This window comes from Conger conger, chromosome 8, assembly GCF_963514075.1.
Source record: "Conger conger chromosome 8, fConCon1.1, whole genome shotgun sequence".
Classification (NCBI taxonomy): domain Eukaryota; kingdom Metazoa; phylum Chordata; class Actinopteri; order Anguilliformes; family Congridae; genus Conger; species Conger conger.
The window spans coordinates 36,929,660-36,956,922 of NC_083767.1; the positions used below are offsets into that span (position 1 = coordinate 36,929,660).

At 41.7% G+C, this 27,263-nt stretch overlaps 1 protein-coding gene across 3 annotated transcripts in view; it reads left to right on the plus strand.

Moving 5' to 3' along the window:
• arap2 (ArfGAP with RhoGAP domain, ankyrin repeat and PH domain 2) overlaps nucleotides 1–27,263 on the plus strand; it is a 133,660-nt gene that overhangs the window by 83,195 nt on the left and 23,202 nt on the right. For all 3 annotated transcript variants that reach the window (XR_009709365.1, XM_061251960.1, XM_061251961.1), the window contains 9 exons: nucleotides 3,225–3,369; nucleotides 5,718–5,820; nucleotides 7,348–7,546; nucleotides 10,418–10,481; nucleotides 11,240–11,403; nucleotides 11,988–12,200; nucleotides 13,137–13,242; nucleotides 15,027–15,174; nucleotides 21,911–21,979. Coding sequence is in view for 2 of the 3 variants with exons in the window: in XM_061251960.1 (XP_061107944.1) it covers nucleotides 3,225–3,369; nucleotides 5,718–5,820; nucleotides 7,348–7,546; nucleotides 10,418–10,481; nucleotides 11,240–11,403; nucleotides 11,988–12,200; nucleotides 13,137–13,242; nucleotides 15,027–15,174; nucleotides 21,911–21,979 (1,211 nt within the window). In the remaining variant the exon portion in view is untranslated. The remainder of the gene's footprint in view (nucleotides 1–3,224; nucleotides 3,370–5,717; nucleotides 5,821–7,347; nucleotides 7,547–10,417; nucleotides 10,482–11,239; nucleotides 11,404–11,987; nucleotides 12,201–13,136; nucleotides 13,243–15,026; nucleotides 15,175–21,910; nucleotides 21,980–27,263) is intronic.

Consider the following 27,263-nt stretch of genomic DNA (forward strand, 5'->3'; position numbering starts at 1 on the left):
CTGTGTGTGTGTATGTGGGGGGGGGGGGGGGGGGGGGCAAGCAGTGTTGGGAGAACAGCATGTTTGGAGAAAGTATTTCACATTTCTGGGGTCGTGATGTGATTTGTGATGACTATGAATCTTGCATAACATTATGGGAATCTGACTTCTAATCTTACACTGTTACATACGGGAATCTAACCTGGAATCTTGCATAGACAGGGATCTGACCACAATCCCAGAATTTGATTTGCATACAAGCTCAACAGTTTCACCACTGCATCATACTGAAGCCCCATTGGCTCCCTCAAGCAAGGGGGGACATGGGAAGGGTGGGTGGTGTTGGGGGGGGGGGTCTGCAGTGGGAACATATGTCACACAGCTTGCCTGTCATCAACCGAATGACACAATTAATACTAAAATCTGTCAAAAGAGAGGAGGACACCCTGTCCATCAGCGTACCGCAGCTAGCACTCGCTGCCTTCACGAACACTGGCCATATAATTATTTATTAATGGAAATTTGGAACGGAAATTGTTTTAACACTGTGTGCTGGGAATAGGTAAAGATGTTAAGGCCTCCATGCTGTACAGGAGGGTCTCAAGACAGGAATGTTTTTTCCACTTAAACTCCACTGGAAAGAAACACGGTGTAGACTACGCCTCTTCTTGTTTAGAAAAGTACAAAATTTGTGTTTCTTTAACTCCGTTTTTTGGATAAACAATTAGTATATTCATGTGAATAATGCAGCCCGTGTTGATGAAAGACAGAAGGTGATCTTTTGTGTCAGTGACTGAGCTGAAAAGCAGATGGCGTCTTGACTCCGAAATGTGAAGACAGAACAAAGTTTCATGAACTTCACGCCCATTAAGTCCGTAAATTCCAAAGCAGAGGCAATTTTCCGCTTGCTTTTTCCGTAACCTTTTCTTTAAGTCATATTAAAAGCTGATGAGGAATTCAGCCGGATGCATCATGTTAATATAGTCATAACAGTTTTTAAGTCTTACTTTTTAACTCCGCCCTTTTTTATCGCATGCTGCTTGAATCAGTTTGGATTGACGCCTTTTTTCCGCACTTCAATTTGCAGACTTTCTTCATGTTCCCGCGATACTAGAGTGGCACTGTGCCGCTTTAGGAATTGTTTTGCAAAGGTAATAAAGGAATAAATATTGACTGTAAATACCCTCACTGTTACTTTCAGGCTCTCTTCATTTAACGTGTCGGTTGTTGCAGGTATTTTGCGTGTGTTAAAAACTGAGATGCAATAAGTGTGGTGACACATTTACTTTCCACTATCGTGAGTTTATAAGTGGAAGAGGATGGCTCCCCCAGCTGAGTCTGAATCCTCCCAGGTCTTCTTTCCAAAGAAGAAAAACCTAGGGCTCATTCCAATCCCTTATTTTTCTCCTCTATTCTTCTTTTCTGTGCTCCTGACCCATAAATCGACCAAGGTCTGCCATTCCAACCCTTCTAAGACTTAGAAGTAGAAGTTAGGAACTCCCAATCGTTCCTTTGAGCAGGTAAACATCGTGCATCCTTTGCGGAAGTCTTTTTTTGGAAAGCCTGACCTATAAATGATTGACCTGTGGAACCCCTCTATCCTAATCTGCCGTGCAGCTGCCACGTCTGTAACTGCTGTGGCTCTGAACTAACGTTAGAAGGAGCATGTTGCCTTATTCACGTTTTCTCGATTCCTCCTTCATTTCCTTTTCTAGCCTCTCCCGATGGGTTGAGCTAGGAATAGAAAAAAAAGGATAAAAATAAGCGAGTGAGAGTTAGAGTTAAGCCTCTGTCACTCTACAGCAGGGATCATCAACTCTGGCCCTCAAATCCAAATCCAGCCCTGTTTTTTTTTTCCTCCGGGGAAATTAGCATTACAGATTGGCCAGACTGTCTTCACACCTGGGCACTTGGATTGGTGACAGTAGTAGATTTAAATCTGGGGCTCCTTTCTCAAAATTAGCTCTTTTTGGAGCGTTTCATGTAGAAATCATAATTGCAAGCCATGAACACAGGTCGCAAGCGTGTTCATGTAGGCAAAGAGTAAATCGGCTATCATTCTCATCCACCTGCCTCATGTTTGCTTATACCATTGCTGACAACCCAAAGAAAGCTGACGGTGACATGGAGCTGTCATTGCTTTATCTGAACTAAATCTTACTGTTATAAGGGCGGCACAGATGGTGCGGTGGGTAGCACTGCCGCCTCACAGCAAGGAGGTCCTGGGTTCGAATCCCCGTCGGCCGGGGCCTTTCTGTGCGGAGTTTGCATGTTCTCCCAGTGTCTGCGTGGGTTTCCTCCGGGTACTCCGGTTTCCTCCCACAGTCCAAAGACATGCAGGTTAGGCTGATTGGAGAGTCTAAATTTCCCGTAGATATGAGTGTGTAAGTGAACGGTGTGCGATGGACTGGCGACCTGTCCAGGGTGTATTCCTGCCATTCACCCAATGTATGCTGGGATAGGCTCCAGCCCCCCTGCGACCCTGTTCAGGATAAGCAGGTTAAGATAATGGATGGATGGATGGACATTGTTATAAGGCTATTGTAAATCCCTTCCTATCATTGAAAAACACTGTATTGTATAGCTGTACAATTATTCAAGGTCATTGGTTGAGAATTGGTTCTAATTGCCACAGCCAATGGCGTGGGGGGGCTATGAAAATGTATAGCCCCACTTTAAAAATACACTCGACATAGACATAAGCAGCATAACCTGAAAATACATCTATGTTGCCAACTTTTTGTAAGGGGACACTTGAAATGAAATAAGGTCATGCCCCTGTTAGTGACTGACCTAAGATTCATGTCAAGAAGGTTGCATAATCATAATATGTTATGCAGTGGAAATCTATGTCATTCCATTATTTCATTAACTCTATAAGTATCTAAGGGTGGGCGTGATCATGGAAGATAATTTTTGGAACCTCTGTTTCAGGACTATCAGAAGAAATTTGCGAGGAAAAAATTGGTTCCGCGAGCGTTCAGTAGTCGTTGCAGTTTTATTTGCGCCTCGCAAGGGATGCATTTTCATGAAACGCGTTTTGAGAATATATTGAGATCTGCGAGCGAAAATCCTCGCCAATCTCTTTCGTGACACGGGCCCCTGATTTAAAAATTGTATTCCCTGGATTTGAATGAGATGTTGAATTTAGATTGATATGAATGCAATTTTGATGAGATTTAAACTTGATTTAGAATTTGTGGTCTCTGGGATTTGATTTTGATTTGACGTTGGGTGCGTTTCAGAGATGGCGAGGGTGTGGTGCACTCTAGAGGGAGGTTTCCTCAGCTACTACGAGAGCGAGAACACGGCCGCCGCCATGGGCAGGGTGGACGTCAGCGAGGTGGTCTCGCTGGCCGTCAACAGAGAGGAGACTATGACTGGAAGCGGGTATGTACCCTCCGGCATAATGCCTTTACGTAAGGCTGTAACACACGAGTGCACAGCAAGGGCCGATCCGCTTCAGGGTTTTGTGCCAACTTCTGCTCTTAACACGTGTGTAGTCTTAACATTCTGTATACTCCCCTTGTCCTAAGGGTAAAAAATGACCCGCCTTCACTAAACCCCTAAAATATAGCAGCTTAATTTTAAACCCCAAATCTATTTCGCATGAAGAAACTACCTTTCACTCATCACAAACTTTGTCATCAAATTTTAAGTTGAAAAAAGATAATTTAGGGTATTTTCTCTGCTGTTAAACATAGTGGCGGGTCATTTTTGACTCTGAAGACAACACTTGGGTTAATTATTTAATTAGCTAAATAATATCTTGATCAGTTATTTGTATATGCACCAGCTGCAGCCGCAGACTGCTAGTGTATCGTAAAGATTTTACTGCGCTCAGGTACAGGAGTGAGCCAGAGTCATTTCTAGAGCTGTCAGAACAATAAAACAAGGTAATTGGTTGGAACAAAAACAAGCTTGCAGACCGGCCCTCCAGGACCGGAGTTTGCACCCCTGCTGTTGCAATATTGCCACCTCCCAGTAATGGTCATGGTCATGTGCAATGGTTGTATTCCTGGGACTAGCACTGTTCACTTACACTGTTCATCGTTCTGGATAAGAGGAACAATCGCATTATTATGAATGGAAGTACATACCCAGCTAAACACAAAATATTCTCACAATCGTTCTGTAATCTTATGGTAACATTGACAAAAACTTTCAGTAGCACTGTGGGAACACTTTGTGTTTGTTTTATGTACTCTACTGTAACACACATACACCATATTTTATATATTGACAAAGATGTGACACAATGTTGCCACTGTGAAACTGTTCAAAAGTGGCTATGAGTGGAACTCACATAAATTCACATAACATAGCTACTTTAAGTTTAGGTGTAACATCACACACACAGAAGTCACACAGTAAGTATTCACCTTACTCTAAACAGTGAACAGTACAGTGACCTACTTTAAACACTCACCTGACAGACTTTATGCCTTGCTGACACGTTGAAAGAGGCTGTAATGTGGAGTGGATGTAAAAGGAGCAAGCTGCACCCGCTGCATTTGATGCGTTTATGTAATGTTGCAACTACGCTATGCTAATCTTGTAGCATTAACTGCACCGCACCTCTCAGTTAGCAGCACGTTAACTTGTGATTCATGCCCTAGATAGCACACTGGGTTTATACAACATTTCATTACTTTGCTCAGGGAAACACTGTCATTCTACAGTATTTATTGCAGCAATGATGAGATAATATCCACTTTTAGCTTAGTTGTATTGTGTGAATGTGCAAATGTTAATTAGTGAATTAGTGCTTTCCAAAACTGACTGATACTTTGTTATATCTCTTATTTGCTTGTTCACTATATTACACCAAGAGCAGAACCTTTTTAATGTCTTTTATAATTTGACATCTGATGTGTAATGACTAGAAGTATAAATTCTGATCAGGGTAACATTACTCATATCACATTAACATCACTCATATTATATTGACATCACTCATATCACATTAACCATGCTCATATGTCAGAACGCCACATATGACAAACGCTCCTTTGAAACAATTATTCAAAACAAAATGCTTTTTTTCTACCAGTCTGCAAATGTGTCCTCAGCTAATTTGAGAATATTCAAGGAGACTTGTGAAAGCTTTCATACGTCCAGACAGCGATTAGACCCAGTAGCCCTCACTCACTCTGATGGCATGCTTGCAAACACTGTTCTTTTAGATTAACCCCTTTATTGCCCACCCATCTGTAATTGGCAGTTTGAGTGTGCTTCCTGCCACCCTCTCTGTCTGAGGTAGTGTGAGCAGGCAGGCTGCAGGGAACCATGTGATCAGAGGGGGTCACTAGTGAGCCAGTAGACTGTCTGTAACAGGTGTGCGTGTGTGCCTGTGTGATTCTCATGTATATGTGTGTGTCTGTGTGTGTCTGTGTGTGTGTGTACGTGCATTTGTGATTCTCGTGTATATCTGTGTGTGTGTGCGCGTGTGTGTGTGTGTGTGCACAGTGTGACTCGTGTATATTCATGTGCGTGTATGTATGTGTGTGGTTTGAAGCACAGGACTCTTTTTCTCTCAAAGTCTCAAATCCCCAAAGACCTGCAGCAGCCACTTACACAGTAACCCTGCCATCTTTTTCACACTCTTCAGTTTGAGTAAAAGGGGAAAAAAATGTTTTATTGAATGTTTTATTTGGGTGGTTTTATAGGGAATCCCTCCCGTGGCGGTGTGTTGCTGTGCTTAACTATTGTATTCACTCATGTCTGCTGATTCTCAGGGCTGTCTTTACCTTCGAGACGTATCTCCTGTCAGAGCGCAGCTTCCTGTTTGGGACAGAAACACAGGAGGCCCACAGGGACTGGGCACAAGCCATAGCCAAGGTATGCTATGAGTTGTTGTACATGTGTGCGTGTCTTTGCTGTTTTTTTGTGCGGTCATGTATGTGCCTGGGTCTTTTCCGAAGGAATTGCATTAACCTGTGGGAGACCCATGCAAGGAATTCCTCTGGGGAATTTTCTATATCAAGAATTCCTCTGGGGAATTTCCTATATCAGGAATTCCTCTGGAGAATTTACGATATCAGAAGCTAATTTGGATAATTTCCTATATCAGGAACTCATCTGGATAATTTCCCTTATACGCAGTTCCTCTGGAGAATTTCCTATACGCGTTCCTTTGGAGAACTTCCAAAACAAGGCATTCCTCTTTAGAAGTTCCTACATAGGAAGTTCCTCTGGAGAATTTCCAATATCAGGAGTTTTACTGGAGACATTTTTTTCTTTCTCTTTCTCCTTTTTCCTGTGCTCTGTGCATTTCTGTTCCTTTCCTATTTTGTGAATAACGTGTTGTTGTCTGTGCAAGCCAGGCACCAGGTTCCCAAGGCTGAGTTGCATCTGTGTGGGTGTGTGTGTGTGTGTATGTGTGTGTGTGTGTAGACTAGATGTGGCATTCTGTCTGTGTATGCACATGAGCATGTGTGACTGTGTGCATGAGCTTGTGTGTCCGTTTCCCTGGCTATCTGTGTGTGTATCCGTGCGTGTGTGTACCGTAGGTGTATATGCATGAGTGCCTGTTTGCGTTCGTATCTGTCTGTCAGTTTACCTCTGCACATATCTACGTGTGCGTGTCTGTCTGTCTGTCTGTGCGCATGAGCCCGTGCGTCCATCTCCAGGTCCGTTTGCGTGTATGCGTGCGCGCACGTGTGTCCGTCCGTCTGCGTTGCGAGCATATACGTGTGTCATTAGGCGGCGGTACGGATTCATCTTCGGCATTCTCTGTTGTCTCAGGCGGACTCCGGAGCGTAGGGCTCCTCACTCACGTTAACAGCCAGCCGCGCCATCAGGAAGACATAGTAGTCCAACTATCTCTTCCCCCACAAAGTGACAGGTCCTTGTAATGGCATGCCTCACAAAATGTGTCCTCCGTTCCTTTCTTTTTTTATCTCCCGCAACCTATCTATTAATCCTAGACAAAGCAAGCGGTTTGATAGATTGTGCGAAGAGTAGGAGTATTAGTCCCGCTGTCTTATGAGGGCTGAAACACCTACGTGTTTCAATTTTAAAGATTGTGAAATTGTGAAGTATCTCCACACAGGAGAACGCGCTTGGAGAACTTTTACCCTGAGGGCTGATGCGTTTATTTGTGAGAGTTCAGAATCTTTTTTCCCCCCACAATATGGCTGTAATATTGTGAACTGCGGTAAAGTTTTGCAACAATAATGTGCACACAATACCGCACACAAAACACGTCAGTTATGTCTTGGACTGTCATACAACCATACAAGGTTTCACAATAATTTGTAAAGGTGGTTGTATTAAAGAATGGAGAAGCATACACTTTTATACTAAACTCTCTCTCCATCTTTCTCTCTCTCTCTCTCTCTCTCTCTCTCTCTCTCATGCTCTCAGTGTTTCTTTCCACCTGCCGTAGTGCACATGTTGAGCAGAGATTATGATTTGATTGGACGACTGTACTATAAAGAGGGTCACGACCTTTACCATTGGAGGTTGGGATGGTTCCTTCTGGAAAACTGCAGTCTGTTCTACAGCTCTGGAGATGAGGATGAAGAGGAGGGAGAACTGCAACTGAAACGCTTACAGGAGCTGAGTGAGCACCTCTACACGTGCACACCCACCACACACACACACACACACACACACGTATACACACACATACCACACACACACTCACACACATATATCACACACACACACACACACACACGTATACACACACATACCACACCCACACTCACACACACTTACCAAACACACACACACACACACACACACACATATACGCACATGCATACACACATGCATGCACATATGCACACATGCACACACACCTGTATACACACACATGCGCATACGCACAGCGCACACACTCAATTATACATGCACACACACACACACAAACAAAGCTTCACACACTCAAATGCACCTAAACACACATGTGCACACATGCACACACATATACACAAATTCACACTCTAAGTCACACATAAACATACTCAATCACACATGCATACGCCAAGAGGGTACCATAGTTTCCATAGTTTATTGCCAAGTGGGGACCTGAATGACATTACCTGAACAAAGTGGGGACTTAACCAGCCTGCAGGAGAACTGTATCAGTGCTCTCTTTTGGGGATAATAATCTTAAAAAATTATATGAATATGAAATAATTTTTTTCAAAGTACATTTATGTAAATCTGTAAATGTCCAATTAAAAAATCTATATTAATCAAATGTATAACTTACATTTATTGAATGATTAACATGCTCACATGCACATGCTGACTGGCAGACATGCATGTACGCACACACACACCCCCGACACACACACACACACACACACACACAAGCTTGCTGTCACATTAACAGACATGCATGCACATGCACATGCACAGCCAATAACTGCATGTGCTGTCCGAGCGTGTACTGGTGTCATGTATGTACGCATTGCATCCCAGCAATACGGGCAAGTGGTGTCCTGTTGTCTGGACATCAGCATGGCTTCTGCTGACCAGAAGAACAAGCGTTCCTACACTAGAGAGAGGAATGACAGCTGAATCGATTCGCCCAGAAAGATGCGGGGAAAAAATCAATAAATCTTTTAATCCATTTAAGTCCCCTCTCCGGATCAAATAGAAGTTTGGAGCCTCCCTTTCACCTAAGGCAAGATTTAAGTTCTGCCACCTCGTTCGAATTACGATGCTCCAAAAGTGTTTGTTATAAAAAATAAACATCACCTAAAAGGCTTTTTAACTGTGTGTCTGTGGGGAACAAGGTGCTTTGGAGATTCTTCCGCTATAACATGGGATTAAAGGCCATTAATTGAAGTGTGGTAAAGCAACAGGAGGGTTATTGCAGCATATTGAAGGATCAAACCCTGCTGTTCAGAGACAAAAGCACGTACGGAATAAAACGCCTCTCGTGATTTTTAATGCCGTTTAAAAAGAGCAAATAATTGGCGGCGTTAAGTTGTTAGCGGGGTTTTGATGCAAGGAAATGTATTCTGTTTACAGCTGTAATGAATTTGAAGCCACATTACCCCCAGGAAGGGAGGCCTTCTTCCTCAGAACCGCTAGGACCAGGCAGGTCTGCGACATACGGAGACAAGAGCAAACAAAGCCGGATAAAACATTTTCATAATTTTGTCCTTTCCTTTTGATTTTTATTCCGCGTCGTGCTCCATTAAGTGGTGTGTAGTTAGGATGAACGGGAGCCAGACACGCACAGGTGTTAAAACACATTCAGTGTTGGACTGGGAACGAAGAGACGTGCGAGGTAGAAGACAGAGATCATTCTGGCCCCCAGCATCCTGGCACTGTGTAATTTCCAATGACTGGTGACACTGGGATTTATGCTCTACTTATTTCTTGCTTTCATTTCTTCAGGAAAAAAAGGAAGTTTATTTTCTGTTGTACACAAAAACAAGGAAACACTATTAACCCCAGAGCGCAGGGTTTGGTACCCTTTCATTTTGATTCCACGTGGATCATCTGGAGAAGTGCATTGTGGTGTGCAGAAAATAAGAAATGTACACTCAGTGATCACTTTATTAGGTAGACCTGTAAACCAGCTTGTTAATGTAAATATTTCATCAGCCATATGGCATCATATGGAATATGTAATATTGCATATACATGCCATATATAATGTAATATGGCAGCGACTAAATGGATAAAAGCATGCAGAAGTGGTCAAGAGGTTCAGTTGTTTTTCAGACCAAATGTCAGAATAGGGAAGAAATGCAATTTAAGTGACTTTGACCATGGAATGATTGTTGGTGCCAGAAACTGCTGATCTCCTGTGATTTTAACACACAACAGTCTCTAGAGTTTGCAGAGAATGGTGCAAAAAACAAAAAAAAAAGCAGCAGTTCTGTGGGCAAAAATGTGTTGGTGAGAGGTCAGAGGAGAATGGCCAGACAGGTTAAAGCTGACTGGAAGGTGACAGTAACACAAAAAACCACACATCGCAACAGTGGTATGCAGAAGAGCATCTCTGAGTACACAGCGCATCAAAACTCTGAGTGGATATGCTACAGCACCAGAAGACCTAATAAATACCTAATAAAGTGCTCACTGAGTGTACTGTAATTTATAACTTGCAGATGTGATTATTATTGTCATTTGGCATTGTGTGACAGCACCATGGAACTACAGTACAGTCTAAGGAAGGCATTTTAGGAGCAGGTGACACACTGCCCTGATAAAGACAGCACACTGCTTGTGCACTGACAAAATTACACATTTTATTTGTACGTGCTTTTATTTGGGCAGTATTTTTTGACCATATGGATCAGATCTCGATCCTTACAGTTGTGGTTGCATGCCCTTGTTTGGGTGCAAATAAAATATTTCACAGTATGTGTGCTTTAACATGCGCATTCATTGCATTGATATTATTCTGAAGGTGTGGGTGTGTGTGTGTGTGTGTGTGTGTGTGTGCGTGTGTTGTTTTCCACAGCGGTTTCGACACACACTGAAGGTGAAGAGAGGAAGGAGGTTCTGCTCATGGTAGAGAGTGGAAGGTTGGGTACCTCTAAAGAATTACCTTTCACTGCCTCTGTGCCTTTAGTTAATGTGTGGTTAATGCTGTCTGTAGCCTTGAATGTCTGGACTGAATGTATCTTCATTCCTCTGGTTATCCTTGCTGACTTGTCTGTGATTAGCATTTATCAAAAAATAATCATACAAAGATTTTCGAAAACAAAATGAACTAAAAAATCTGTTGATTGATAGTTGAAATGCATTCACATTTCTCTATGAGTGTGTGCACGCATGCACTCCTATATACAATACTGTGCAAAAGTCTTATGCACCTGTATAACATTCTGTATAGATAAGATTATTTCAAAAATAATTCAATGAAAGGTCCTAAATAAACTGCATCACTTCTCTGAGATAGCCAACGCTGTCCTGCAGTTCTAAGACAATCAGCGGGGAGGTTGTTCCAAGCATGTTGGAGAACTTGCCACAGTTCTTCAGCAGACTTTAGTTGGCTCCTTGCTTCCGATCTCAGACAGCCTTGATCAAGTTTTTTATGTAAAAAGTAGTCAATTGCTTACAGTAATATGTTCTTTAAAAAAAGATTAAATACAAAAATGTCTCTGTAAAATGTCATCTTTTGGAAAATTAATATTTGGAAATCTCAAATGTGTTCTTTTATACTAACACGCAAAAAGAAACATATATATAATAAAGTCCTGGGTGCCTAAGACTTTTGCACAGTACTATATATCATTACATGTCTTACTGTATGCGTCTTGCTTTACTCTTATTTCCATAGGACGGTGTATATCCACGGCTACACCAGGCTGGACTTTGCCTTGTGGCACACGGCGATCCAGCAGGCTGCCGGTACAGACGGCAGAGCGCTAGGCAGCCAGCAGCTCAGCAGAAACAACATCCCCATGGTGGTGGACAGCTGCATCGCGTTCGCCACCCAGTACGGTGAGCATGCTGGGAATTTTCTCAAATATCACACACATGCCACCACTACCGCTGCACCAGGTGAAGAACTAAACACTTTCCACCTTCGAAATCTGCTAACATAATAAGGAATAATTAAGCGCAGGTGCATTGGCGTCCCCCAAGGACCCTTATTAGGGTCAGACCGTAATTGCGTTTTCATAATGAATGTGTTGCTTTTTCATAAGCTCTCCATTGGAAGGCCATGAAAGACACATTAATAATTTATCATGTCATCATGCATTACTGCAAACATATACAGTGGGGTCCAAAAGTCTGAGACCACTAGTGAAAATGTTTCTATTTTGCATTATTTTCTAACTTAATTCAATTTATTTCGTGAAAATTTATATTATCAGCATAACAATTTGAGTGAAAAGTTGAATCAGTGGAAAATGTTTAATTGTTTTAAATTCAGCAAAATCCTGAAACTTTCAGTTTATTTCCACGATTACATCACCCAGATTGCCGACGTGATCTCAGACTTTTGGCCCCACTGTATGTATAAATGCACTAGCCCTGCATAAGAATGTCATAAGCCATCACCTGTGGCCTTTTCGCTTCAGGCCTGTGCCAGGAAGGGGTTTATCAGAAGAGTGGTGACCCACAACGAGTGGCTCAGCTACTGGACAGCTTCAGGACAGACGCAAGGAGTGTAAAGTTGAGGGTTGGGGACCACCAGCTGGAGGATGTGACCGATGTGCTCAAGAACTTTTTATCCGAAACGGAAGACGCCTTACTCACTAAGGAGCTCTACCCTTACTGGGTGTCGGTGTTAGGTCCGTAACTCTATACTGATTAATCTTATGCGTACTCTGCTCGGTGTCAGTGTTTGGTCTTTAGCTCAGTATTGAAGAATCTCGTGCTGGTTGCAGGGCTGCCAGAAAAGGTGCTGCCAGTAAATTTGAATCAAAACAAGTCCTATATTAGATTGGCTAAGTGACAAACCGCTCGGGAGTGGTGGCTTTTTGTGTCTGGAGTGCATATTCTTGTAGCCTATAAAGCTCTGCCCCGAGGTCCCGCAGAGAACAAATGTCTGTGTCAGCTGTGTCTTTGGCTGTGTTGCTTATGTCTTCAGCAGGTTATCCTCTGGTATACCAGACCGATTTTGCGCAAATCGGTGCTACAGCGGTCTGCTAGCAGCAGGACAATTTCCCAGCCATTTCGCATTTTGCACCACCTCTCCTCAACTTTTGAGAGTTTAACTGCTGTCATATCAGTTAGTGATGTTCCATGCTCAGCAGATTTGTGCCAGCAGCAGTCTAACTGTAATGGCATTGGCTGGCTGCTAGTATGCAACGAGTGAGTGCTGGATGTTTACTGGTGGGGATAGTTCCTCTCTATTCTCATTTATCTTATGGGAGAGTTTAACCTGATTTGTTGCGTCTCAGACCAGCTTAGGCCCCTCATCTCTGGGTTGTTGTGTTTTTGGCAGTTTTGTGGGTTGTTGTGTTTTTGGCAGTTATGTTAGTTGTTGTGTTTTTGGCAAATATGTAGGTTACTGTGTTTTTAGCAGTGATATGGATTTTCATATTTTTGGCAGTGATGAGAGTTTTCGTGCTTTTGGCAGTGATGACAGTTGTTGTGTTTTTGGCAGTGACATGGGTTGTTGTGTTTTCAGCAGTAATGTAGGTTGTTGTGTATTTGAATGTGATTTTGGTAGTTGTGTTTGGCAACGATGTGGGTCACCGAGTGGCAGTCACGTTTTTTCTCAGATCTGGAGGATGAAAAACTAAGAGTGGAGAAGTACAGAACATTCATCCAGAGTTTGCCCCACATCAACAGGACCACCCTGGCTGCTCTACTGCAGCACCTGTACAGGTAAATGGTTGTAATAGCCCCTGCAGTGTATGTCCTGATGTATGTCTTCTTCTGTAGAGTGTTAAATTACCACAATTAACACCCCCCCTACTCCCACCCAAACGCTACATGTACATCCCACAGTCACTGCAGTACTGGCACCTCTGCACACACACAGTGTTGAATATAACCTGTGGGTGACTAACAAGTATAGGGTGATGTAGGTAAGTCTACTGGTATGGCAGTGTTAGCTGTTCATGTCAGTCTCCTGACATGCAATCCTCTGCGTTCGTCATTAAAACCAACGACGAAATGTCACAATGCAGGCATTCAGGCATGGCTCAAATTCTCCCACAGGATCTATATATGGCCTTCATAAGCTCCTGGATGTGAATAACACTGACTGAAAGGTTTCATTTGAACATTACAGATGCCGCCCACCTGCTAAGCAAGAATGGAAAAAAAAGAACATGCACGCATGCACTCACGCGCACACACACGCAGACACACACACGCCTACGCAAGCACACACGGGCGCTCGGGTGCTTCTTTCCCCATTATAATAAAATCAATACGAAGAAACTGTTCGAAGTTGACATCCCAGCGGAGAACCTGCAGAGGTAACTGCGCAGTTGGGGACAACGTTTCTCGCACTTAAGGTCTGGCTCGTTCCCAGGGCTGAGGAGGCCCGTGCCTCTAAGGGCCGGCATGGAACAACGTTTCGCATTAGGGGCATGCACTATTTATGCCACGTCCAAACGACTGTCCGCTCTGCACCCCGGCTACGATGATGGAGGCAGAAGACATTTACGGTGGGTGGGAGATGTAATTTACCACAGCACTCCGCCCCAGCTCTGAGACTTCAGCTCGAAAACAGACCCCGGAGACGGAATCTATTCCGCTTTCTTTGTTCATTTGCCGTGAATGGCAGATGGGATATGGCCGCCACTTTTTGCCAAATGATCTATTTAAGCTGGCTCTGATCATTTTCTCTCCCCGGATTTTTATCTGAAAAGGGACATAAAAAAAAGAAAATTACATTTAAATGATCCGGCCTCATATGAAAATTCTCTCTTCAATCATAAATATGGTTTTTAGTGTTTGCGCGTTATGTCGTTGGGGGACTAATTTCTCCCCAATTTGTGTGGATCACTCACTTTTTTTTGCGAGGGACTTTTTTCCAGCCTAGGGATATTCTGTATGTTCATCTACTTTAATACTGCCTGCCTTGGGAAAGAGCTCTAATCAAAGATCAAATGAGACTGCACATCTGAAACCTAGAAATGCCCTTGAATGGCCTCCATCTTGTCTTCATTCATTTTCAACTCTAGTTCCAGTTAAAGTTTCTGGTGTTAAATCACCTCTAACTGAGTTTTTATGGGATGAGTCCAATACTCTAGAGTGACATGTATGCCGTCAAAATTAAATGTAGTCTCGGAGTTGATTTCACACTAAAATGTAATCTACTTTACTTGCATATAATATTACAATCGTGATTATTATATATTATCATATATTATATGGTATATTACAATAATTTCTTATATTACTGGCAGGAGCTCTCATTGGGACTCCCCATTGATTGCGCCCATGCAGACCTGGGTCAAATAATTGTTTTGGATTCAAAAACTTTTCTGTGCTCGATTGCTCTTGCCAGACCAGAAGGCAGGGTTTTCACTTTTTGAGAGTATGTCATTGGTTCCAATGCATCAGACAAGCTCAGTAAAGCTTAGAAAACTGGTTAATTGTACTATTTCCTGTACCATGAAACTGTTCAACATCCTGTCCCGTTCTTCCTGGTGCAGGATCCAGAAATGCTCAGTCATAAACCAGATGCAGACTGGCTGCCTGGCCTCCATCTTCTCCACCTGCCTGTTCCAGACCGGGGGTCATACCAAAGAAGAAGTCCGTGTTGTAGAGGATCTGATCAACAATTATGTGGAGCTGTTTGATGTGAGTGGGTTTTTTATTTTTTTTATTTTAGCCCCGTTGTGGGCTCAGATGTTCGGGTCAGGTTAAGCACTTCTGATTTTGAAATGTAATTGCTGTCAATAACCACTTCTCATTATGATTTTTTTTCATGCAGACCAGTCATACTGTAGTGCTTTTAATTGCCATTGAGAATATTATCCATTTCCTGACCAGACGAGTGGAAGGGTGGATAGGGTGAAAGTTAACATGAATGTGGGTATTTGCACACATTGGCAGTATTTACACTTTGAGCAAGATTTACAAAAGGATTGTGACTGCTTTTCTAACGCGGTAGCAGTTAGTACACAATATCAACATCGTGTTTACTAAATGGCTGCAATGGGTGAAAATGGCTATGAGGATGCTTTTTGTGGGGACTTTACTTTTGATTCATAGTTAAATGTATCCATGCATATGTATACCGAGAGTGAACATGTTATACAGGGCGGAGATTATGTATATTAATTAAATTTAGGCCAATTAAAGGTACAATAGGTAAGGTTTTTGTGGTTACAACATTGTTACAAGACCATTGTAAACCCCTTCCTATCATTGAAAAAGGCTCACTGACATGATGACGCACCCTCTGCCTGTGTTTATATCCTTAAATTCTGGTTCGAAAATATACAGTTGACAGACCGACACTCTGTACCAAAACATTGTATAGTTGGACCATAATTCAAGCTCATTGGTTGAAAATTGGTTCTAATTGCCACAGCCAATGGAGTGGGGACATCAGCGAGTTCACAGAGAAGGGGGAGGGATAAACAGCGCTGTGGTTTGAGGTGTTTGTTGCTGCAATTCCTTTCTTGGCCGTTAGATGACCTATTGTACCTTTAGCTATTCTGTCTAATTTATTAAGTGTGGATTAATCATGACTCCTCTCTTTGCGTGAGAACTGAAAGCTTGGCGGCCTGTAGCGTAGTGGTTAAGGTACATGACTGGGACGCGCAATGTCGGTGGTTCGATCCCCAGTGTAGCCACAATAAGATCCGCACAGCCGTTGGGCCCTTGAGCACGGCCTTTAACCCTGCATTGCTCCAGGGAACGATTGTCTCCTGCATAAGTCTAATCAACTGTACGTCGCTCTGGATAAGAGCGTCTGCCAAATTCCATTAATGTGATGTAATGGTGGTTGTTTGCACTGATGTAGCCTGTAGCTCACACACAGGAATGCTGGAGAAGGGCTGTACACACACACGTCCTCCACAGTCAAATCACTTCCCAACGCGGCTGCATGGGGTGGAGGTAAACAAAACATCCACCCTCGTATGCAAAACACTGCGGAAAAGAGATGGGATTCAAATTAGGCTTCATATGTTTCTACTAATCACTTCTTATTTATTTTCAAATAAAATATGAGATTATCTTCGCAAGGATGGAGGACTTCTATTGAAGTCATTAGCTAGCAGTCAGTATAAAAACAATGTAAACAATTGCTCTGTGTATGAACTCAGTAGGGCATATAATGAAATATGAATACAGATTTGCACCTGTTGTTCTATCGGTGTTAGTATTCTTTTGTTTGGCTACCATCTGTGCCTTTTGCCCACATAAAGTTTTTTTGTTTTTTTTTGTACACAGTCTAACATCATACCACCTTTTCTACATCCTCTGCTGTTAGTTTTATTATACCTAATGAATTAATTTTGTAAGTGATGTCACTACAAATTTTTATCCTTTAATATCTTTTCCTGTGGTTCCCTCGCTGTACCTGGTTTCTCTGTATCCATTTTGTTTACACTTTGTAATCTGGATGTGTTCGCATCCCATACTGAGGCAGAAAACATCCCCTTAAACTGATTCTTGGTCGCAGCTTGATTTAAATCATTTTCCCTTGATTAACAATAGGATTAAGTTACAAAGTAGTCAATACCACCAGGTGTAGGCAGTTCTACTCAATTAGGTAAGATAAGAAAATAAACTCTTTAATTGCACACAAAATTGTGCATATTACACGTTATTAAAAATCGTGGATACATTTCTTTTCCACACTCCGAGAATATTAAGGAGAATATTAATGGAAATTAACTGAAAAGAAATGTGTTTTTAAAACATATTTTTATTAATTTAATTTATTATTTAACATGGCATGAAGAAAGAAGCTATGTGGTTACCTACCAATTGATATTCAGATCATTGGCAAACTTGTTAATCAAGGAAAATGTTTGAAAACAGGTCAAGACCAAGACTCACTTTAAGGGGATGTTTTCTGCCTCCTTAATTTTCAGGGGCTAAGCAGCCACCACTGATGAATTAATTTGATTGTGTGAAAAAAACCAGTCTTAGTAAATCGGTCCTTAATGTGTCGTGCCTAAGACCGCAACAGAGCCACAATATTGTGAAGGTTTTGTGCTACTATTTCCTTCTCAAATCTGGCCCTTAATGTGATATTTTGTTATTTTTCACACATTTGCTTGTTTGTTTTATATCGGGATGATGTGAGCCTGTGCCTAACTAAAATATAGAACATATCCAAATCAAACAGTTGTGACAAGGTTAGGTTTATCAGTCAAGATATACACTCACTGAGCACATTATTAGGAACACTTCTACACCTACTTATTCATGCAATTATCTAATCAGCCATTTGTGCGGCAGCAGTGCAGTGTGCATAAAATCTTGCAGATACGGGTCAGGAGCTTCAGTAAATGTCCGCATCAACCATCAGAATGGGGATAAATGTGGTCTAAGTGACTTTGACCGTGGAATGATTGTTGGTGCAAGGCAGGGTGGTTTGAGTATCTTTCACGCACAACAGCCTCTAGAGTTTGCAGAGAATGGTGCGAAAAACTAATAAACAGCCAGTGAGCAGCAGTCCTGTGGGCTGAAATGCCTTGTTGATCAGAGAGGTCAGAGGAGAAGGGCCATACTGGTCATAGCTGACAGGAAGGTGACAGTAACACACACATTACGACAGTGATAACAGGAGGCCTGTAGCGTAGTGGTTAAGGTAAATGACTGGGACACGCAAGGTCAGAGGTTCTAATCCCGGTGTGGCCACAATAAGATCCGCGCAGCCGTTGGGCCCTTGCGCAAGGCACTTAACCCTGCATTGCTCCAGGGGAGCATTGTCTCCAGCTTAGTCTAATCAACTGTATGTCGCTCTGGATAAGAGCGTCAGCCAAATGCCAATAATGTAATGTAATAATATGATATGCAGAAGAGCACCTCTGAACACACAAGTGGGTAGGCTACAGCAGCAGAAGACCAATAAGTATAAAAAATAAGTCAAATAAGTACCTAATAAAGTTCTCACTGTATCTGACAATAAGTATCCTCAAAGCAATGTGGAAGTCAGCTGTCTTTCCAAAACCATCATTCACTTCGGGTTGCAGGGTGGTTCATCCTGATAAGTGCCAGCAGTGGCTGGCAGCCCCACAATGCAATGTGTGGATGGCACTGGCTTTGCTCAGGGATGGGGCGGGGTATGACAGCATCACATTGTGCCCTAGTGAACCCTCGTTTCCCCTGTCTGGTGCCTGCGTAAGCCAAACAGTTGGTCAGTCACATTTACACGCTAACGCTCACCACTCCGTGTGTATAGCTTTGGCACATTTTGTTCCTTCGTGTTCAAATGAAGGATCGCACTGCATTAAAACACTTATCTCTATTCTTTGCAGTCGTCGTGTATGGTCCAACAGTGTTCAGCAAACTCTTATGATACCATTTGTTTTCATTATGTCATGTCTACTGTTGAGGGAGCAGTGAAACTGCAGTCTTGCAATATTGCTGTACTCATGTTACTTACAGTTAAGGTTTATGCTATACTGGGTATATTAATATACAGCATTAGGCAAATTTTGTGGTGTTCGGAGGCATTGAACTAATAGATTTTATTTTACGGTTGCCAATCACTCTGTGTATTTTCATTTTGTATTCTTTATTGTAGAAGTCAGTATAACAGCGTCATAAAAGGTATGATAGTTCAAGATTCTTCGCCTGTGGGTGGTGCACTGCAGTGGTGTATAGAGGACAGAGTTATTGTATATATACACAGTATATACAGTGCCCTCCGTAATATTTGGGACAAAGACCCATTATGTCTTGATTTGCCTCTGATCTGCCACAATTTTAGGTTTGGAATCACACAATTAACATGTTTTTTAAAGTGCACAGGGTATTGTAATATGTTTATACATACCCCCCACCCCCATTTAAGGGCAACCTAAGGTTTGGGACATATGGCTTCTCAGATGTTGGTCATTGCTCGGGTGTGTTTCATTGCCTCCTTAATGCAGGTATAAGAGGGCTCTTAGCACCTAGTCTTTCCTCTAGTCTTTTGTGCTATTATGAGACTGAGAAAGAAGAATAAAATGGCTAGAGCCATCAGCCAAACTTTAGGCTTACCAAAATCAACGGTTTGTAGCACAATTAAGAAGAAAGAGAGCACTGGTGAGCTAACTAATTGTAAAAGGGACTGGCAGGTCAAGGAAGACCTCCACAGTTCATTCTACAGCAAGACAATGATACCAAACATACTGCTAAAGCAACAAAGGAGTTTTTCAAAGCTAAAATATTGTCAGTTCTTGAGTGGCCAAGTCAATTACCCGATCAGAAACCATTTCAGCATGCCTTTCATATGCTGAAGAGAACTGAAGTGGACTTGCCCCCGAAATCAGCTAAAGATTGCTGCAATGCAAGTCTGCCAGAGCATCACCAGATAAGAACCCCAGCAACTGGTGATGTCCATGTCTCGCAGACTTCAAGCAGTCATTGCATGGAAAGGATATGCAACAAAATACTGAACATGAATACTTCCATTCACATGCCCGGAAATGGAGGGACTATGTGTAAACAATGCTGTAATTTCTACATGGTGAAACCAAAATGTATAAAAATTCCCTTTATATAAAAATCTGACAATGTGTACTTTAACCATGTGATGTCTTTAAAATTACGAATCTCAAAATAAATACTGTAAATAATGGGTCCCAAGCATTATGGGGGGCACTGTATACATAGACTCAGTGAGCACGTATTAGCTATTGTTTAGCCTTATGTTTTAGACTTATTGGTCTTCTGCTGCTGTAGCCTATCCACTTAGAGGTTTGACTTGTTGTATGTTCAGAGATGCTCTTCTGCATACCACTGTTGTAATGTGTGGTTATTTACATAACTGTCACCTACCTGTCAGCTTTGACCAGTCTGGCCCTTCTCCTCTGACCTCAATAGCAACACATTTTTGCCCGCAGAACTGCTGCTCACTGGACATTTTTTTGTTTTCCACACCATTCTCTGCAAACTCTGCAAAAAGGCTGTTGTGCATGAGAATCCCAGGAGATCAGCAGTTTCTGAAATACTCAAACCACACTATCTGGCACCAACAATCACGCCATGGTCAAAGCCACTTCTACCTCATTCTGATATTTGGTCTGAACAACAGCTGAACCTCTTGACCAAATCTGCATGCTTTTATGCATTTAGTTGCTGCCATATGATTGGCTGATTAAATGTTTTCATTAACATGTTGGTATACAGGTCTACCTAATGAATACACTCACTGAGTGTATAAATCTATTAAGTGCGACGCCTCAGATCCTTCGGCAACATGTGCTCTCACTGAATGAGTCACTGCAATTTGCAGGAGTGTCTACAGGCTTGTAGCCACTCACGGCCGAGGTCATGGACCTCGTCTGCGTTACGCATAGTGAAAGAGGTGGTTCATTTAATTGATATTTTCATAAAGTACGTATGACCTGACCTGGAAAAACCCCCATAACCTTCCAACTGGAGGGGCACTCAAGAGTTTTCAAAGGTTTATTTCTGCTAGACCCCTAAGAGAATAACTATACAGAAAATTCCAAAAGTTCTGTTTGTCATTTCTGTTAGATATAACAAAACATTGTGTCATTACAAACAGTCCTGAAAATTACTTATAAATAATCACAAAAGATGTATCTGAAGTAAACTTTACGGAGCATTGCTGCCCTTTTGCCTTACAGAATTGAGCCCAGCGATGTCTACTCCGCAGCACTGTATTGTGACGTGGGGAATTATATCAATGCTGCACATGGAACATAGCTGTGCTGGCGTGACGTGACATGGGGAATTATATCAGTGCTGCGCTTGGAACAGTGCCGTTCTAATGGGATTGGGAGCACTCTGGGATGCTAATTCCTTTGCACGCCTCAGCTCCTCGTATTCAGTTTTGAGTATTCTTTTTCAAATCAGTTTGGGGCGCAATCACTCGCATGACAAATAGCCATTCAGCAGAAGCAGTGACAGAAAATCGCACTGAATATACAGAGGTCTGCATGAAAAAACCATGATGTTAATTAGAATAGCACACTCCAGAAGATGCTATTGCCTTCTCCTTTATCAGTTTGAAGCACATTGAGTTATTATTATATATATATTTACAATTGTCTTTTGCTGAATTTCTTAAGCAATGAAAAGCGAATCATTTTATGGAAACAACAACAAAAAAGTGGAAAATGATTTTTTTTTGGTTCCTCCTGAATGCATGGCAGAGCTTTGAAAATCTATAAAAATGGCGTAGTCTTTGAGTTTGAGGCCAATGTGAAAGTGAAGTTTCCCTTCTAAACTGTTTTGAATTTAGCAAGCTGGATGTTTGAAGACAAATCCACAGTTAACACAGTGCACTTGAAAGTGACTCTCTGCAGTGCTGTGATGGGTGGCTTGTGATACACTTAATCTTAATAAGGCGGTGTCTATAACGCTAATAAATTAACCAGTGGAAAATTCTGCCTGGCAGGTTCATGAAGACCAAGTCAAGCAAATGGAAACGGAGAACAGTTTCATCACCAAATGGAAAGACACAATGGTAAGCGATTTTTTGACAAACAGCAAATTGATAAAGGCTTGGAACTCATGACTCGCATGAATCATAGTTGTTTGACATGAACTATTGGTCTGAAAAATAGACCAGTGTTTTGCAATAGAAGCACGGTCTCACTTTTTTATGCTGTCATAATATACACAATATACAGCTTTACAGACACTCACAAACACTTGTATTTTCTGTTGTTTTATTTAGATTGTGTCTGGAACATTTAAACAATGGAAATCAACTTTTTGTTGTTTCATATGAACTATACACAAAAGTGTGAGGAATATTATACAATTACTCAATACTAGAAAAAATAAAATATAGTAAAATATGCTGTAGCTTATCCACTTAGAGTTATGATGTGTTGTGTGCTCTGAGATGCTCTTCTGCATACCACTGTTGTAATGTGTGGTTATTTGCGTTACTGTCACCTTCCTGTCAGCTTTGACCAGCCTGGCCATTCTTCTCTGATGTATCTCATTAACAAGGTGTTTCTGTCTGCAGAACTGCTAGTCACTGGGTTTATTTTTTATTTTTTTGCACCATTCTTTGCAAACTCTAGAGACTAGTGTGTGTGTGAAAATCCCAGGAGATCAGCAGTTTCTGAGATACCCAAACCACCCTGTCTGCCACCAACGCACATTACATTACATTTTACATTACAGGCATTTAGCAGACGCTCTTGTACAGAGGGACGTTCAACAAAGTGCAAATCGAACACTGGAACAAGTGTGAAGAGGACCCTAGAGGACAGTACGGTTCCGAGTCCTAGTGTGAAAATATAGATACAATTGGAATCCTTGAAGAATACATCAACTTACGAACTAGCATACAAATAGCATACAATTGGCTGATTAGATAATCACATGAATAAGTAGGTGTAATACAGTAAAAATGTTCCTAATAAAGTGCTCATTGAGTGTACATACACATACAGGTATATCATAAAGACTTACAGAAGTAGAAATGACCACAATAAAAAGGTCAGAGAGATCATTTAAATATTTTAACGTTGTGCCAACACTCATTTAAACAGGTGAATATACAGAGAATAATCACTTAAATAATTGAATATATGAATGAATATTTTTTAAAGAATCCCTCAAAAAAGCAGTTCCCCTCTCCCGTAACCTCCACTCTTGGCCAATGCTCTTAAGTGTGCATGTGTCTGCGACTCACAAATTAATTTGAGGAAAGTAGTGGATCTCATGGGTGGAACGGAGGCAGAACAGACACAGGTTCTGCGTGCCTGTTAATCTTTCAGGTTGTTTTCCCTGTATATAAAAATAGACACTCATTGAGCACTTTATTAGGAACACTATACTAATACTGGGTAGGGCCTCCCTTCTCAAAACAGCCTTAATTATTCATAGTGTGGATTCCAAAAGATGTTGGGAACATTCCTTTGAGACTATATTCCGTAATTGACTTGGTTGCTACATGCAATTTCTGCAGATTTGTCAGCTGCACATTCATGCTGTGAATCTCTCGTTCTACCACATCCCGAAGGTGTTCTATTGGATTCAGATCCGGTGACTGGGAAGGCCACTGAAGATCATTGAACTCATTGTCATGTTCATGAAACCAGTTTGAGATGACTTTTGCTTTGTGTCATGGTGCATTATCATGCTGGAAGCGGCCATTAGAAGGTATATTGTGGCCATGAAGGGATGCACATGGTCAGCAACAATACTCAAATAGGCTGTGGCATTCAAGCGATGATTGATCGGTATTAACGGGCCCAAAGTATGCCATGGAAACATTCCTCACTCCATTAGACCACTGCCACCAGCCTGGACTGAGATCACATTTGTTCCCCATCCTGATGGTTGATGTGAACATTAACTGAAGCTCCTGACCCGTATCTGCAATGTTTTATGCATTGGCTGATTAGATAATCACATGAATAAGTAGGTGTACAGGTGTTCCTGATAAAGTGCTCAGTGAGTGTATATCGTGCTTCACATTGTGTTGTTGAAATATAAAATGTGTTTCATTTTTTTATTTAGTTTTCACCAAGGGTGAAGTAAAAAAGAAAGATGTAACAATATTCAAGAAAAGGTTGATACACAGCTGCCTCCATTTCTTTAACATCTTTCTCAAAGGGAGAATGTTATTTATTTATTCATTCATTCATTAAGTCCTACCTAAATGAGTTAATGAATAAAGAAAGCTGTCAAAAAGAGTGCACCTTACAGGTTGCGGCAATTTGACGCACTGTAACATGCCCCTTTGTGTAAGCCAGTCACCTACCCATTTTGCTACATGTTAAATGGCGGATGTTTTTTTCTTAAAAGCCTTTCTGACTGCCACTGTTTGTGACGTCTGTGACTTGCATTAGCCTCCCTTTCATTAGCACCCCCACCTGCCTGGTCTGGACGTATGCCCACCCACTCCGCATTCATTTTCCTCTCCCGCAGATACTTTTTCAGAGCCTTTTTAAGTATGATGTCATCCAAAACAACTTCAGACAGGCAAGTCTCTCTGAACCATGCCCTGCCTGCCACGGTATGGAGGGAGAGACAATTTAAAGACTGGCAGAGATGCCAGAGGAAAAAGGGGTGTTTTATTACCTAGACAGTAAGTGACTAGCAAATGATGCCAGCCTGTTATGGGCAGATATATTTGTTGTGTATAACATATTTCTGCTGGATAATCAGATGACAGTTAAATGGAGCAATGTTCAGGAATCAACTTGCATATATGAAGTGCACACACACACACACACACGCACGCACATACATGTACACGCACGCACACGGGCGCACACACACTCATGACAGGTTTTTGCTTTTCTCATTTTCACTTTAGGGTTGCGTGTTTTTTTTTTTGAAGAAGTTTAATACTTCTGTCAGCTGGCACTGGTGCCAGACAGCCGGAATGAGCAGTGGTGTGAAAGTTGAAAGATTTAAGGTTTTTTTTTCTTCTTTTTTTTAATCTGTTCCTGTGTTCCCTTCTGCATGGCTCTATGCCCAGCTGCTGCCTGCTTGCAGAGTTGCACAGAAAAGCATTCTGGGAGGCTGTGAGGCATTTTCTATGGTCCTCACTAGACAAGGATGAGCAGCTTTTTCAGTCTGGTTCACAGGAACCAGGAGGGACAATGAGTGAGAATTTGAGCCGCTTTAGCCTTTCCCATACAGAGTTCCATTATTGTCGAAAGTAAAGCATTTGAATTTGTGTTTGTTCAAATTTCAGTAGTAATAGAAGTAGTAAATAGTAAGAAGTAGTAGCAGTATGGGTGGTAATAAGCAATACTAGTAGTATTAAGCTGTATTAGCAGCTGCACCTGGGTGAAATATGTAATTATTTTAGATACAAATACTTTTCTGTGCTCCACTGATCTTGCCTGGTGCAACTGAGCCAACCAAGAGGACCATAAGGCGGGGTTTGCACTTTTTCAAAGTATTTTGTGGGTTCCAATACACCAGACAAGCTCAGTAAAGTGTTAAAAATCCAAAACAACTATGTATTTGACCCAGGACTGTCAGCAGCAGCAGTAGTAGTGGTAGTAGCAGTAAACATTAGAAGCAGGTCTAATAGTAACAGTATTGAGTTGTATTAGAAGGGAATTAGCAGTATTAGGTATTAGTAGGAGCAGTAACAGCAGTAGTAGCATTAAACAGTAGCAGTATAGTAATAGGTGTAGTAGCAATAGTAGTAGCGGTGAGTAGCAGTACTGCACTACTTTAGCACAATGTGCCTTTCATCCTACCTTTTGGCAAGAGCGATAGAAACTCAGTCACAGGCTGTAATGTAAATACAGCACTTTATCACATCACAAACGGTCCGGGCTGGAGTCCGAAGAGTGAAAGATCTGAATGTTCCTGCTGAACATCTCCAGGCAGCTGACAGACACCCCACCAGGCTTTCGCACCAGCTTTAAATAAAGCCCATTGTTCTTCCAGACTTTAATTTCCTCAAACGGTTGGAACCAGGAGTTTAAATGAAAGCAGGCTGCCCTTTCTTTAAAGAGTGCAATTTGCTCAATCTCAGAACAAGGGAGAATCAACCGCATATCGTTATGATTTGTGTTTTTTCGCTTAGAATTATCTTCAAAGGGTTACTTTTGTCGTCTATTTATTATTTATATGTTTTTATAGCAGTAACCACAGTTTTCTTATCACATAAGTTGGCAATTAATGCACTGGACATAATTATATCAAATTCATTATTCTGTGCTACATATCTTCGCTGTCTGTGTCTGTAGGCGTGCGGGTCCTACAGTCAAATAATTAATTTCATAAACCTTAATTGAAGGTTTGTGAAAAACAACAACAAAGCAAGATCATTAGGATAGTAATCTGTGTTATGATTTACCTACTGTACATGAAGCATTACATTCTGCATCGCCCTCTTGCATGTACTGTGGCTCTTGGGTTTTTGCTGAAGGTATTAGCGAATGTTATATCGTTTTGACACTGGGGAATTAGCACTGGCTCTGTTCCTTGCCAATTCTATAGATGTGCATTTATTAATCCTCCCTGGAAACAGTGTCTGCTAAATACATAAATGTTTTCACTCTATGGTGCACTATAGAAGATACTTAAGCTTTACACTGCCCTGGACTCTCCATTGAATTAGCAGGAGACAGAAAATAAAACACACCTCGCCATGGTAAATGAATAGTCTGGAATAGTTTGCTTCTGTATGGAGCCATACTGTAGTATCCACTCAGAAGCAAAGCGCTGAATGCATCATACAGTATGAATCTTTCGCTTGTTATGTCATCGACCACAGCGATCTCCTACTAACAACTGGAAGGCAAGCATAGATGGAGGCCAGCAAAAACACAAGCCTAACATTCTTAGTTATAGTACTCCTGTAACACTTCAGTGCTCACTTATCAGTCTCCCCTCCCTTCCCTTTTATCTTTCGTATTTGGACATTTCTAGAGGGATGTTCAACCCTTGATGTAACATGGCTAGCATGGCTAGCTTTTTGTGGCTTGTTGTTTATGGAATGCATGTTCTGAAATGAGCATTCCCTGAAGTGAGCCCTAAATCCTTTTATTATAAACTCATAATTGGCGTGTTCACTTGGGTTCATTCTGAGGGGCTTTATAATATAAATGCATGGTGCATCATTTAAGCCTCTTATTGTACTTTCACAGTGTACACCTGTAAACACAGACCCACGGTAGGTGAGGTGAGAGAGAAGAACATACAGCACCGTGTGTTTTCTTCATTCCCGACCATACGTGGTAATTAATTGAACTAGGTAAAGGTACCTTGTGAAGCATTTAAACTGAGCCTGCTGTAATTCCAGTGTACTTGCAAAC